General features: G+C 41.6%; 1 protein-coding gene across 16 annotated transcripts in view; it reads right to left on the bottom strand.

Moving 5' to 3' along the window:
* Positions 1 to 16,098, bottom strand: part of arvcfb (ARVCF delta catenin family member b) — a 262,549-nt gene that overhangs the window by 28,950 nt on the left and 217,501 nt on the right. For 11 of the 16 annotated variants that reach the window (XM_078170905.1, XM_078170903.1, XM_033618562.2 and 8 more), the window contains 2 exons: positions 15,744 to 15,761; positions 14,013 to 14,084 (listed from right to left, as the gene is read on the bottom strand). In XM_078170905.1, coding sequence (XP_078027031.1) covers positions 14,013 to 14,084; positions 15,744 to 15,761 — 90 coding nt within the window. The remainder of the gene's footprint in view (positions 1 to 14,012; positions 14,085 to 15,743; positions 15,762 to 16,098) is intronic. The other 5 variants (XM_033618556.2, XM_078170901.1, XM_033618558.2 and 2 more) reach the window with 1 other exon arrangement.

Raw genomic sequence — 16,098 nt, forward strand, 5'->3', positions numbered from 1 at the left:
CCACCTAGCTCAGCCCCTAAATAAGTGCGCCCTCCATCTCTGGCTAGAGTCTGTGTCTGGGATGCGTGATGACCGCCGTGATGGTGTTTGACGGCGGAGGGATTTCCTGTGTCTGGGTCGGTGTCAGCGCCCATCTCTCATTTAACGCTCCCTCTGGCCTCACCAGCCCCCCCTTTGTGAAATGGCACGCTAAAGTGTGATGGATACTCTGGATTAACTCTCGCCTTGGAGGATGACAGTCTATGCTTTTCTCCCCCATATACACACACACCAGCACACACACATAGCAGATGCTGTGGTCAATTTTCTCAGGTAATATTATCTCTCTCAGCAACACCCTGACAAACAACAGCACCTCTAATAGCCACATAATACCACCCTCGTGGTAAAGGGCATAGTGCACTGACCATCCTGTGTGTGTGAGACACTGCTTGTGCACATAAATGAGTTTGGGTGTGTGAATGTGTGTGAGAGGCTGTGTTTGTGTACAGCTGTATGAATTAGGATTTGTGTGTATTTGTGTGTGTTTGTGTGTGTGTGTGTGTGTGTGTGTGTGTGTGCTTACAGGAGTCAAATGAAAGGCAGTGAGGATGAGATGAGTTGCCCCCGCCGGCTTAAATGAACCCATCGTCAAATCAAATGCACATTAAAATCCAAAATACTATGATTATAGACCAGTCAAACAGATTGGCTGTGGATGCTGAAAAAACTCACCACCAAAAAAGCATTTCATGTCGCCCTCTTCCCACTCACTCTTCTCGCTCTCTTACATAAATAGAAGCTTACATCTTTCTCCTTAGACTGTTTATACTTCCTCTTCTTCTACTCATCTCTTTCATGTCACAGGAACATTGTTAAAGCACGGAGACTTTGACCTTTCTGCTCTTCTGCTTACTTGCTAACAAGGAGTATGCAAATTCGATGTCACGTTGGATATAAGCATCAGTTAAATCCATAAAATATAATCTAAAGCATCATGCTTGCCTGATACACAAAGTAACTGACTGATTTTATGCTCAGAGTAAAACCTCAGTGGAGGGACAGATGATTGGACGCCTGCCAGCGCTGAACTCCTCTCTGCTCCATCTGACCCTCTCCTTCGATTGTACACAAGGACAGCAGTCCTCAGGGTGCATTTAGGCCCTCCTGTTTACAACGGTCTAGACTGTTTACGACCAATATTTCATCTACTGTTTACTAGTAACAGGACAGTGGCAAATTCTAGAGGGGGGTATTTTCCCCCTTTACTAAGCCTCTGTTGTAGCTCCAGCGATGCCAGTCAGCACGCCATTAATCTGCTTTTAATTAGATTAAAGCGTCTCTCGCAGAAACAGGAAGCAGCGCTCTTGTGCCTCGAACGGGGCCAAACAAAGGCTCCAATTGGCAAGTAAATCTCACTGCGCTTCCTCCTACTTCCCTGGAATCGTTCTTGTCTCATAATTATCACTTTGCTCCAACTGCTCAGGTTTGGGGAGATGGGGGAGGTGAATGACATGGTTAATCATCTGAAGAGCCTGATGTTGCCGGCTACTGTAGATTCCCAGCACTTTTTAGAATTCCGCAGAGCCTCGTAGGAGGAGGAACGTTGATTGGGGACACTGAGTTTTTTGGGGGTACGGAAAGTTTAAACAACTTGAGAGACAGTTGATCGCTGCTGTCGCACTGGGTGGAAATGCTGTTAAGTTTATGCACTGCCACAGAGAAGTGCTGGGAATTGGAGGCGCACCACTATCCTTTGCCAAACACAGGTGGATAAATGCTGCTATGCATCAACACACACACAAACACACATACTAATCTGCAAGGACTTCATTCCACTAATGATGTGTAGAGCAGCCACTCTCAACGAGACCTCCTAGGAATAGCATTATTATGCAAACCTCTTTGTATTTCAAACAAAACACAAGGTGGTCCCACTTAAATAAACCTCTCGCTCCCTTCATTTATTTTTTACTCCTCCTTGCCTTATTATCACTCCTTTTCATCACTGCCTGTGTGAAACGGCTCATGAGAGGATGGTGGCAAGTTGAAAGGGGGGGGGATTGCAGTAGCTAAAATGTCAGCTGCAAGCTGCTGGCTATCCACATAATTAGTCCCTTTTTTCGGTGTTGTGCTTAGTTTTATTATCAACATCAAAGCAGAGAAAGTGATTGGCATGTGAGGGGTGTCTGGTTAGCTATGGCCAGCTGAGCAGGCTCAGTAACACGCTCAACAGCTGGTGTGGCAGAGGGGGATTCAGTTTTAATCTCAGGTGAGGCGGTGAGGGAGGGGTGAACATTTAGCATCTGGAGCTCTTAACATGTTGGCATATAGCATTAACACATGGCATCATACTTTAGAGACAAATACATTCACACTGTTGCCATGACGTGTTACAAGATTAACTGAGATGCTGTCAGAACTGTAGCGTTTTACAAAAATCTATTTTCTAAACACATCTATATTTCTCCATGTACTGAAAGCTACATATGTTCTTCCACCATCAACCCACTGTACCAGGCACAAAAAAGATGATTAAGTCCAATTACTTCCAATAGCATCTAGGAAGGACACCTTTACACTTGATCCAGATGGTATCTGCATCCAATTTATCAAAATTTGTTTGCTCTTATCCACTTATATACGTCTCCGTTAGCCAGACTGGATTGCCTCCAATTTGCTTGTCCCACCATTTGATGTAAATCGGGGTCAACCCTTCTCCAGTCCAGAGGGTGGCGGCACCTGAAGCAGTTTGGTGGCTGCTAAAATATCAGTTTAGCTAGCTAGCTAACAACTAGCCATCAACTAACACAAAAACATGGTTAGGCAACTAGGACAAAAGTTTTGCTGGCCATCACAGGCACTAGCTCAATGTCACCAGCTCACCCACACAGGACATTGTGCTGTCTCATGCAATGGTTTCACTGATCAGGGATCATTAAAGCTACACATCTACTTAATGCCCTCAGTACAACCATAAGTGTCAAAATCACTGGAGCTGCTTTTTTCCCGTTGCCTTAATGTGACAGGAAGAAAGATGACTGATTTGATGTTGTTACAACTGTGGCTACTTAACAGGCTGCATACTGACATAGTTTACAGTTAGACAGATTACTTACACAACCTGAAACCATGGATGAATTCTCATCCTTTGAAAATGTGGCTAGAATGCGTCTCAAATATCTAATTTTAATCCAGGTCAAGTTCTTCTGGGCTGAATTTCCACTTGGCTTTCTAAATATCAGATACATCCACACTAATATATTTTCGTTTTAAAACATTTAACTACTGCTATGTTTACGCCTAGCGTCCACACTACTCATATTCTGCATATTCGAACCCCTAAGCTGAGACATATAAAAACACTGCTGACCCTGTTTTTGTTTGAATTGCATTTAAGTTTGGCTGTGCAGAAATGGACACTTTTGAAAACAATGATGAAGACACCCACGTTGACCTCCTTATTTGGTCGTATCATTCGTACTGTACTTGCTTTGCAACAACTCCCAGTCTATGTTTTCCACTGTCTATACAGTTCCATCACGTTGTTGGTCCATGCGAAGGAATCCTGGTCTTACTTTTCATGACTGATCTTCTTTTACCCCTTTGTAGTATTTTCTGCAACTGAGCAACTAACCACAGAGTCGACAATCAGCCTCCTGTTTACACTGGCATGCACATGCCTAGTGTTTGTGAATGGTCATATGAGCGACATTTGCAGGCATGGATTGGATGGAGATTATTTCTGAAAAGGTGCTAAAATGTTTGTGTATATGGAGACCGGTTTCATTGTAAAACAGTTTTGAAATTAAAATGCGTATTAGTAGGGATGTAGCCCTAAACACATGAAGTGAATTTATATGGGATAATAAAACATCTGTGCCTTGAATCACAGGCCTCAACTGTCTCCTACTGCTACTTGGGACACTCCTGTGAAAAGCTGTTTAGTGCAGGGGAGTGTAATACAAAGTGTTTTGGGTGGAAATTCCAGAGGATGTTTTGGTTCTAGGTTTTTGTATATATTTATTTATCCTTTATCTAACTAGGAAGTCTCCTGAGATACAATATCTCTTAATGGTTTCTGTTTGTTTGTATCCCATTTAGCTTTGCCTCTCCATTTGAAGGTTGCAGAAGAAACAGAAATATAAAACCCAATTAGTCGCCCATCACAACTCGTGATACACTGGCCTCCTTTTCTGAGAGGAGGACAGACTTCCCTCTGGCGTGACGGCATCTAGTAAAAGAACTGTAGAGGCGATGCAACACACTGTATATTTGGCACAAGAAAGGTGTAATGCTGAGAGAAATGTAATGACTGAGGCTACACAGCAACGGAGAGTGATACAAGGCACCAGACAGTCTGGATCCAGCCCTGTGCGGAGTGGACACTATGTGCAAAAATAGCAGCTGAGAGTGAGAAAATATGTGTGAATTTGCGTGAGCATGTGTCCGTACAAGTGTTGAATGTTTATATGCATGCTTTTTGTTTGTGTGCATGCTTTGTGTACTGTTTATGACATTCCGAGTGCAGATATTCACGAGGTAGCTTTCGCCATTTGGGGTCTCACTTTGCTGCGAAATGTGACGGCAGGAAGTGAGGAAGAGGAGGTGAAGGAGAGACGCAAATGAGTGGTATGTTTATTCTGAACAAAAGGGTTAGTGATTCACTGAAGTGGTCAACAGGCTGCAAGAACTCAAAGACCAGCGCTCACTGTCTGGGTGTTGAATTCCACAGTCATGAAAACAGAGAGCTCCTCCATAAGACCGTTGCTTGGAGTTCTGGATGGAGGGTGAATTATTCATGATATTCTGCTTTAACTTTGAGTGTAAAGTAGACGCAGAGTAGGCCAAAACTTCCCCTCCCATTGGGATTGTACAACTCAGAAGCAAACTTGGCAGCAGTTAATGACGCAAAGATGCTTTATCTTGAAAAATGGATCTGCTGGAACATATTTGCTCACTGCAGCAGGATGTTCGTCGTTCCTCAGGGCAAGGCGGTTGTTTTTCTTGTCGCAGCTTACGAGCCATAGAGATATTACAGTGAGGATTAGAAGAATCAGATTCATGCCACAGAGCCATTAAGTGAAATATTTCTCCTCCACAACAGCGGAGGAAAAACAATGAAAGTGTAGCTCCGTTTTCCTTAATTCAATTGGGCCTCTGACTTTTCAGACTTCAAGAGCTGAGATGCATCAGAGACATAGATGATTCCGATAGCAAAACAGTCAGTGTTCATTATACTACAAATAGAGACCTCCAGTGGGATGATATCAAAGAGGGTTATACAATGCAATACATAACAGCTCGCACCAGTGTTGTTTGTCAACGCTAAGACCTCACCACAAATTAAATGCTCAGCTTGCAAGACAAAGCAGCGAGACGCGTTACACAGTTGTCGTCTTGGTAAACGCTACTGTTTTATCAATTGCTCGGAGTGTGCAAGGCGAATGGAGCACAATAAATCTCCCAGGGATGGAGAGAGCACTGAAGTGGCAGAGAGCAAGAGAAATGAGAAATGGTGAGAGTGGTGGAAGGAGAGAGAGAGAGAGAGAGCAAGAGGGCAAAGTCATGGAAAGCACTGATGCTTTTCAAACACAGGGCCTTTATTGCTTAGTCAGATTGCCCTTGTTGTCAGATATGACTAATTAGCACTACCTAATGCAGCTGTGATCAATCAGCCTCACTGGAAACTACAAGCAGTTTGACAAAAAGATTCATCATGGTGGGAATAAGCTTTGCCAGCGGAGACAGCATTCACCCACAAAGTTTCCAATTAATTCCTCATATTAAAAATATACTAGCTCTGCTGGCCAAGAGGTAGAAGGTGAAAGGCAATCAGGAGTTCACTTTTCTGTTTTTTTTTTTTTAAGTTGGCAATTGATGCATACTTCTGATTAATATCACTAAAATGTTGCATCGGGGGTACAGTGATATATATATACTTAGTGTGGTCACAAAGGAACCTTCCGACCCGCAACATTTGACTTTTATTACAGGACTAGCCGTGAGGGTCTAGGGATGGCAATGCTGGTTGGTCGTTCAGGCTAATAGCAGGTCTCCATTGTGCGTCAGGCTTTCTATTTCCTTGTCGGAGATTTTTTCTTTTTTAATTAATACTTACGTTTTTCAAGTGATTTCCCAAATTTGTTGTTGAGTTGTGATATGCCAGTTGCTTTTGGCAAATCTGGCACTCTGCTTTCTGGGGGTTGTCGGGGCATATTTTAAAGTGCAACCACACATCTGATGACCTCTTGGGACATGTCTGCCAGCTCTGAGTGCGGCTCGTTGTCAGTATCGGACTGGTGGGGGTTAGTGTTGCGTTTAAGGCCTCCCCCCCCAAAAAAAAACGGGGAAAAAAAGCGACAAAGCTTCAAATCCCGTGCCATCGAACGAAGCTTCGAAGCTTCAAATTTTTTGGGTCAACCCTACAAAATAGCTCTGGTTCTTAAACTGGTTCTGGACAGGAGTCTTGGAACCTTGGTGCTATCTAGAGAACCTACCTGCATTTTCACCAGTTTTAGCGGAACCACTGTAATTAAGGATGTATCATCAACAGAGGGTATTTGACAATGGAAGTAAACAGTAGTAGCAAGATGGCAGATTGCATTGATTATGTACAAGCTTTTGTTTTGTTGTTACAGATATTTGGTTTTATTCAAAAACAAGACTGGACCAGCTATCAATGAGACCAGCGCATGCTTATTTTTAACCAACAATTTCTTAATTGACTTCTCCATCATTGCCAATCTTCTCTTTTCAATCTGTAGAATATGGTTCACACAAATTTTTTGGTAGAAATGCTTAACAGTTCAAAATTAGGTGTGGGAACCGGAATGGACCCATTCCATGTTGGTGGAGAAGGGGTATGTGTGGACTGTATACACTAAAAGTGTGATGACTGCACATAAACCAAAAAAAAAAGTAAGCTGGACACTTGTTTCGTGCAATGTATCTATGTGTGTACTGTATTTCCCATCCTTGGTCCTATTCTCCTTCAGCAGTTGCAAACACAATTTCCAAACGAACTAGCTCTTCTTTTTGCTCTCAAGAGTTTACCATCATGTTTTCTGCTGGAAACGTGCGTTTCACCAATTGTAGTGTGTCCTTATTAAACAAAAAAATACAATTGAACACTCTCTGAATTAAGATTCTCTGAACTTTCACTGAACTAAGAGTAGCCCAACCGCCTTGGTAACTCATCCTAAACCATACTTGGTTAATTTTTTCAATGTTCCAACAATCACATATTCTGGTTTGGTCAAAATAAATCCTTAATTCAGCAAGTCAGATGAGAAAATATTCTGGCTTTACATGCTGCTCGGCTTTAGTCCTGTAAGGTTATCCCCACCAAATGTAGTCGGCATCTTTCTCAGTTCAACTACCTTTTCCACCAGTAGAGACTGACCTCTGGTGACACATGCTGTGCACTACAATACATTCTCAATACAGCATCTCTGTATCAGTTTAACAGTAAGATGAGCACCTGTATTTCTGACAGCATTGAAAATCATACCTTTGGGATTTCTAAATACCTTGGTATACTGTAATACCTTGATACCGCCTCAGCCTTGTATGTATATGTTTATTTGTGTATGTTTAGTCCACAGCTGTCCATATTGTGCAATTTTAGTCTTGTTGATAAAAAAATACAAAAGCGGATACTGAATTTTGAAAGTTATGACACAGGAGTCATCCTTCAGTCTGACCTCACTGATGAAATGTCTAGCTGAAGACACATATATAATACACAACAAACAAAAAGTCATATTTACTCAACTGAAACACCTTTTACAAGCTCAGCTGTCCATATGTGCATCTAGCTTAAAGGCCAAAGTCCGCCTTCCTCATCTGTCAAGGTCATATGATTCCCATCTTAGTATCACCAGGATCTGAGCACCTGTATTCCATTACTTTGGTTGCTGGAGCTTATTGAAAACACATCCACATCCTCAGCAAGGATGTGAGACTCTTCGCTCTGCTGCAACGTGACACCACGCTGGCAATACAGTGGAGACAGACGAGCACAGCAGATAAAGGGAGGAGCCGAGGGAAGAGATGAAGGCTGCATAAAAGGTAAAGGCTAATTAATTTGAGGCACTGTGTTTCTCTCAGGACAGCCAACAACTGTTTCTGTATTCTTTCAACCTCCTTAGGTTGGAAGAAACCTCAGCAAAAGGAAGCCTATCATATTTAGTTTTCACTGAAGCTTTTTTTAACCTCCACTCTCAGAAGAAAAGGAGGTAAGAAACGCAGACGCTCAGTCAACACACATCACACCTTCTTCCCCCACCCTCCTCTCTCACCTCACCTGACCTTTCTCCAATCTAAAGGTTTACGCTGTGGTTTCAATTAACTGCTGGGAAAATGTTTCATCATCTCAGGGGCTGCCGCACTCACTGGATCTTTAATGAAATGCGTCTTTTCACACTTCTTAATTACTTTTGTTATAGCCACCCCTCTCTCGTTCACTGCCTCTGTTCTAAAGCGGGATGAATAATGGACTTCTCCGCTGATGTATGGGTCTGCAACAGGTCCCCTTTCTGGGGCAACTGCACGGACAAAACAACTCACTTAATCAATTAGGGTGGACAAAGTGGCCAAACAATTAAGCAGAAGGACGAATCACAACAACTGAAAGTCTGGCAAAACAAGTTAATGAAAAACACAGCATTGATTTTGGAGATATAGTCAACTGAGTGCAGAAGTGCAGGTACTGATTCTGGTACTGGTACTGGTACTGGTAGTTTCTTCTCAAACTATCACAATCTGGTGAAGGTTGGGGAAAGATAAAAGATTGTAGAGGTTAAAAGAAACCGTTGGTAAGAGGCATCAGGCCAACCACAGTCCACGGTGCTATAAGTCAGTTGTCATCGCAATTACAAGAAATCAATGTTGCATTTGGTAGGGTACGACCCAAAAACTGGTGCTTTTGCAGAGGTATTAATATTAATACAACACCACTTTCACTTTTGCTTTTGAGAGAGGACATTCTTTATTCACAACCTGCTTCGCCCTGCCTTAAAGTAACAGGTCCAAATCTGGGGGAATTTGATTATTCATTAATTCACTTCTTTTGCCGAGTTAGGTCAGTGGTTGTTTGGCAAGCTCATACTAAGAGACAAGGGGTCACTACCAAATAGAAATCAAGGTAGTAAAGGACATAGCCCCCTGCAAAACAACAACAATGAAGATTTCCAAAGTATTTTTGTACAGATAAGACAAGATCTAAAATGTGAACTTTAGAGGTGGCAGACATTTTATTTTTTGATAAAACCAGGCTAGTTGTTTCCACACTAATTGTCTCCAAGCTGTAGCTGTGTATTACTTTACAGACATGAGTGGCATTGATCTTCTCATCTAAGACTCTTTATAGTGCTTGACCACATGACAGTACGGGTGAAAAGGCATCGTCACCACACCCGTTTGGACTGCATTTGGCTGTTCGAACTGGACAAAGCAACTGGATGTCAGTACAATCTCAATGTTGACACTAGAGACATACTTTTACCAGGTGTAAATGTAATCAGGTTCAATCATATCTCAATATAATCTGGATACGAGACACATTTTTATGCAAGGTGGAAAGGGGGTTTCTTTAAGGAGCTGCAGAAGTGCCTGCAAAAATGTCTGTGAGGGTTTCAAAGGAGTTGTAGTCAGTTAATGCTCCATTATGAGGATACCATTTTAGAGGAAATGCTAAATCCTTAAGAATGAAAAAGGGTAAAATTTTAAGTTGTATCATTAAACATATTCATAACAATGGATCAAATGACTATATGTAATATAACAGAGTCCCCCTCAGTTTTGTTGTGCATTCTAGAGTCTTTTAGTTAATTTTTGTTTTACAGCCCTCAAGTCTACTATTTTGGTTCACTCCCGCTGTTCTCATCAGCTTCACTTCCAGTCACAGCAGGCAGTTGAACACTACCTGCCCAGCAACACACGTCAGACAGACACAGTTTGGGACTTGCTGGTAAACAAAGTGGAACATTTACAAAGAGACAGATATCTTTCTGAGGAGATGTGAGGAAACCAAAGCAGCTAAAAGGAGAGTAAATACTGAACGTATATTTATCAGTTTGCCAGAAACACAACTCCAAATGTATGCTAATGCCACTCTGTGTCTGCTGGAAGTTTAAATAAGCGAGTTTTGCCTGTTTGTTCTCCAGCTTTAAAAGGTAATATACAGCTTGTTGCTCTGTAGTCACGTAGCCATAAAATCAATTAGCACAGCTTAAAGATGTTCAAAACTCTCTCCAAAACTACTGGCTTTCAAAACATATTCAAAACAACTGTGAAACTTGAAATACCCATCAGGCCTCGTTCTCCTGGCTTCTCTCTGTTTCTTTCCCTTTTCATACACACACATCCACACACAAACAAAAAGATTAATCATTGCCCACTGCCAGGTCCCGGCGTTGACCTCCCTCTGTCTGACATCAGATCAGGACCGGGATACACATGTAATCTCCCATATCTCCCTCAGCCATCGCCACCGAATGAGAGCTGCTCTCTCTATCTCCCTCTGCAAACTCTCCACAGATGACCACGGTTTGTTGTGGTGGCAAGGGTGGAGCAGGTGAACACACTCAAACATATATTTTCATAGACAAACAAACAAGGCACCCTGATGACTTTTATGGTCTCGCAGTCAGCAGCACTTTCACCTCCAATGTTTCCTGAAGAGGAAAAAGTGATAAATGCGATTTAAAAGTCAATGTGGGTTTCGCTCCAGTGATTAAGCTTATTATCCATGCACCTCGCTGTTGTTATGCGCCCGTGTGTGGAGCTAATAAACGTCAAATATGATTTGTCTGTCTGCGAGCAAGAAAATGCCGAGCGCTCTCTCCGACGTGAACCCACACACACATTTCAACTGTGTTTGACATTTAGGCCTATAACGATAATTGCTTTCTCTGGATTCAAAACTCCGAAGGGTGTTGTTAGCACATTGTGTAACATAATCGCACCACAATTGTAACCGCTATAGATTCACAGTCGCAGCATGCCAGCTTGGCTTTTACCCATGAAAACCCAGTGAGTGGAAAATATTAATTATCATCCTTGGAGCTCATCTGCTTTTCTTTACTTTAGGAGTGATTAAAAAAAAAGGCAAAATCGGCTTAACTTGGAAAAGCACAGCAATTAATTGTGATCTAGTTTAATGAGAGCCCACTTTGCCGTGTTAATGTGGCTAATTAACAGTCAAACAGGAAGTGGTATTGACTTTGAGTGCCTGCCACTAGACATTGATGAAGGTGCTGATGTGTAAATACCACATAAGGGTGTGTAACAAGTGCAGGCAAATTCCACAGACACCACTAGACAGATGGACAGCCTTACACACACACGCATTTCCACAGTGGAAGGTATAATACACACACACACACACACACACACACACACACACACACAAACAAATACACATTCTATTACCGTCCGGATGGACTCGTGTGCGCTGCATACTAATTTGCTTTTATGACTGTTACAACTGCCTGTCAGTGCCAAAATGCAAAAGCAAAGAGAGGATGAGTGCACATACACATGCTTAGTCACACACGATTGCTAGAACCAGTTGCAGAGTCTGGGGACAAAACGGTGCTCTTCAAACCTCCTCGTGGTGAGATTGCCAAGTTACCATTCCCATATCCCTCATCACATTATAATACAATATTTATAGATATGACAGATAAACAGGAAAGTATGCCACTGAGGTACACAAATCAGGAGCGGAGAGGAGACAGTTACTATTCTCTGAATATGGTCAAGAAAAGCACGCAACCTTGAACCCAACAGTAGCGCATTCAGCTTTTCAAATAACAGCAAAACACAGTTTTCGATCCACCTTTGTGTGCTGCTGACATCAAATTTTTGCAACATCGTGGTGTTACAAAAATAAGTCCAATGCTGCAGATAGAGCACTATGGCCTGTAGGCTCAGATAGAGTTGGGAAATATGACGATACATCAGCAGGTTTTCTATGCCATTTATACCAAGGTAGCTGTGCCTAATCTTTCAAAGGTAGCTAGCCTAAATCAATAAGCAGGCCTTCTTTATGGCAGCATTGGATTTATTAAGACCTTAGAATCAATGTGATAAAGTACCTTCATTTACCAGGGATTTAAATCACTGGATCGGCCAAACACAGGCATTCCTATGTAGTTAGTTTATCTACTGCAATAACATTTTGCCAAATGCATTTCCAGAAAGTTCACTCTATCCTTAAATGTACATATACATATATATATATATATATATATATATATATATATATATATATATATATATATATATATATATATATATGTATATATATATATATATATAGCAATTTATTGTTATTTTCATTATCAGATACCTTGACATTCTGGGAAAACGTGTACTTGCTTTCTGGCAGAAAGTTAGGGTAAAGAGATTAAGATTGACACCATCCTCATGTTTGTATGGGTAATAGGAAGCTAATGCCAGTAGCTGGTCGCCTTAGCACAAAGACTGAAAACAGCTAGCTTGGCTCTGTTCAAAGGAACAAAATCATCCTATGAGATCCTACTTAAATTAACTAAATAATGGCTAATGGTTGGGGGAAATAACTAAGTGTTAGATACACAGCAATGTGAACAATGATGATTTGGCATCTATTCACATATGTCCATAATCAATGTTTGTTAAAAATGTGATATTGATGGAGCAAAAGAGGCAGAACTCAACTGTGAAAGTGATGCAGCACCTGGACTGTCTACAATGTAGACACGCTTGAACTAACTTGTAAATCATGTTCACAAAAAGCAGCGGTTGGAAGCTTGTTTTAATTTAATGTTTATATAATTACATTTGCGAGACGAACTTGAAATACATTGTCCATACTTTCTACACCATCACCCAGAGAAAAACGTTAATGGAGCAGAGCAACGATCAGCTGTAACCTTAATAAACGAGACTGGCTGGTAAACACGCTGCAGCATTAAACAACTTAAAACACCTGTGTGGTGTAGAAAATAACTCTCTGCTCAGTCTGTTTCAACTCAAAAACCCTGAGCTTGGCCTGCCAGCGTCTTTCCCTGGAGCTGACAGTGAGGCGGAGAGGCTGCCCTTCACTGCTGGAGACATGAATAACAACACAGCAGAGAACACCGCCATCCCCTCACTTTGACTGTAAGGTGCTTTCAAATGAGTTAATTCATTGATTAAGGTAGTTAACTTTTTAAAATAGAAGGGCTGCAGACAATTTATTATTCAAAACTATGTAAATTACATACAGTAGGCTACTTTATGTTTTTAGAAGTAGTAAGTGGTCACACAGAAAAATAAATGATATATAAATCAAAAATGTTGATGCATTGAGATACATGGATAAATGTTTTAGAACCAAGTTGTAGCGCTCTGAATCATAACTGAATCAAATTGTCAGGTGCCTGGAAACTCCCACCCGTATTATATTGTGTGTGTTTTATCTGTACAAGACATTGTTGTACAAATAACAATTTGCTGTTTAATGAGGGTTTATGTGCCGAACTCAGAGTTTTCTTCTTTCTAAATAATTTGGCAGATAGCCTCAACCTTAAATTACATAAATGTGACAGGATATGTTCTCCTACGCTTAGTAATCACCAATGAATTTTAGCACCATACAATGCAATAGATAAAACAATGGATGCCTTGTTATTCCCTTCTGTGTCCCAGTGCACCGTTGGATTTAACAAAGAGATGGCTTACAGAGTTGATGCTTTCACAAGCTGCCAACAATCGACCGCCACAGTAAAGACACAAAACCATCACACAAAGCTAAATTACCAGACTGCATCTCTCTTTGTCAAAGACCTCACACGCTTCTGTTGACGGACACACCTGACCTGCCTCAAAACCAAACCAATCACATGTCTTCACCAGCCTTGCTGTCCAAGATCTGACTCCTTTCTCTCTGCCCTCTCCTGCAGGATGACATCTAAATGAAGCGAGTTATTTCCTCTGGGATATTCTCTCTCAGGAGCAAAAGTGTTAACAGAGAGAGGTTTTGCCTGACAGATGAGGCCTACCTTTTGACGGCTCTGAGCGCTTGGGCAGATCCAATGTGTCGTAGTTTTTGTCATTCTCACCGTTTTTCCTGCCTGGGTAGAGGAGAGAGGAGGGAAGACAAAGTCAGTGTCATATCCAAAAACAACTGGATTATAAAGGATGATGTTGTTGACACCAGGGTTAGACCGATATGGGTTTGGGAGGCTGATATTTTTAAATTCTTTATATTCAGTGTCTTTAAATGTAACCATTTTCATGTTTATATCATTCTTTCCATGGTATTACCTCTCCACCTTTGAACTGAAATATCGGTCTAATCCAGGTTTACAAACCCACCCACACAAAGAATGAATATTTGCATGTATACACAATACAGACAGCTAGAAGCGTGATATGTTCAAGCACACACATAAATCCCACAGTGTCTGCTGCTGGCTACAGAACACCAGTGTGTTCATAAAGATGAATTGACATATAGGCCTAAAACATACTGTATGAGCTCAAGGCCATACACACACATATAACTGCATAGACCTTCGTTCCATAACCACATACACACACTTTTCCACTGTAACTGTAATGCAGTGGAAGAGGGGAAATGGAGTGGGAAGGGTGTGGATGATTGCAACTCGGCTAATGGTCATCTCACATGCACATGGACATGCCCATGGGACAGTACAAAGATAAAGAGGTGTAAAGATGAACTAGATGAAAATGAAATATACGGCCACTGTGGACTTGCTCCCTGCCCTACATTCAGAATACAGAACACCAGCATTGCTTTCCAAAATCACCCCAAACTAATAGTTTGGCATTTTGAGATATAGGCTATACTACTTGCTTTCTTGCTGAGAGTTAGATGATTAGATCAATATCTGCGACATCTGCGTCTAGTTTTACAGTTAATGCACAGGCAGAGGAGAGTGGTATCAATCTTCTCATCCAACTCTCAGCAAGAAAGCCAATATGAGTATTTCCCAAAATGTCAAACTATACCTTTAGGCCCAACAAATTAACTATTTCTCGGGTACAACAATGACAACCTTGCAGGGAACTCCCCCTCCAAATGTGAAGGATAGCAAATTGTGGCACCAAATCTTGGATACTGTCAGCTTCAAAACAAATATATTCTAATATCAATAATCCATATCATTCAAAGCCTCTACACACACACAATGACACACACACGCTAACAGGGTCTGCAGCAGAGCTTGACATTTATGCTTAAACACAGCACAAAGGGACCGGTGGAGGGTTCAAGCTGGACACAGTTAGTACCAGTTTGTCAAAGCAGCTGGGATCAGTTTTATCTGGAGTCTAAAAGCTGCACACCTCAGTTTAATCATAGATTCAGACTAAATAGATTTCAAGTTTTAATTTTCATTCTTGCATCTTTGACTCATTTATTTAGTCAAGCTCTACTTTACATCCCAGTGGACCTACCTGTGTCATCAAGTGCTGTCTTTACCTTTCACCTATCTTACAGGACCAGGGAGCAACTAATTCTAACACACTGTGAGGACTGGGAGGAGTGGAGTCTAAAACATTCAGGTTGGTATGGTGAAGTAATGCATGTGGAATGAGTGAAACACCCCAATTTTCTCAAGTCCTTGAAACTTTCTCAGGTTTGGAGGACACTCAAAACTACCTCTAACTATATTCTACAGCCAGGGGGAAGGAGGAGGAGAGGGGGAGGGGAAGGGGGAAGGGGAGGAAAGCTGAGGTGAGAAGGGTTGAGGGGGGGCACTCACCTTGATTAAACCATTCCTCTATAGTTAGCCAAGGAAGCAGCGGCAATGCCAAAAAACACAAAAGCAGGGAGAAGAGAGAAGAAGCATGGTGAAAAAGACGTGTGTGCGTGTGTCAAGAAGCTGTGCAATAGATGCGAACAGTTTTTCCACAAAAAGAGGCTGTCTTTTACTGAATAGGGAAGGTGAAAGGGGGGAAACAAAATAGAGAAAGGAGAGAGTAAAGAGAAAAGGGAAGAAATACTTTTGAGATAGAAAAGGGACTAGATGGGAAGCCATTAGCAGTCCATAGCTGTTCTCTGAGAAGCGTGCTCAAAGAGTTCAGTGGGATGGCTTTTTAGAGAGAAAGAGAGAAGGA

The sequence above is a fragment of the Epinephelus lanceolatus genome, chromosome 9 (assembly GCF_041903045.1).
Source record: "Epinephelus lanceolatus isolate andai-2023 chromosome 9, ASM4190304v1, whole genome shotgun sequence".
NCBI classification, from domain to species: domain Eukaryota; kingdom Metazoa; phylum Chordata; class Actinopteri; order Perciformes; family Serranidae; genus Epinephelus; species Epinephelus lanceolatus.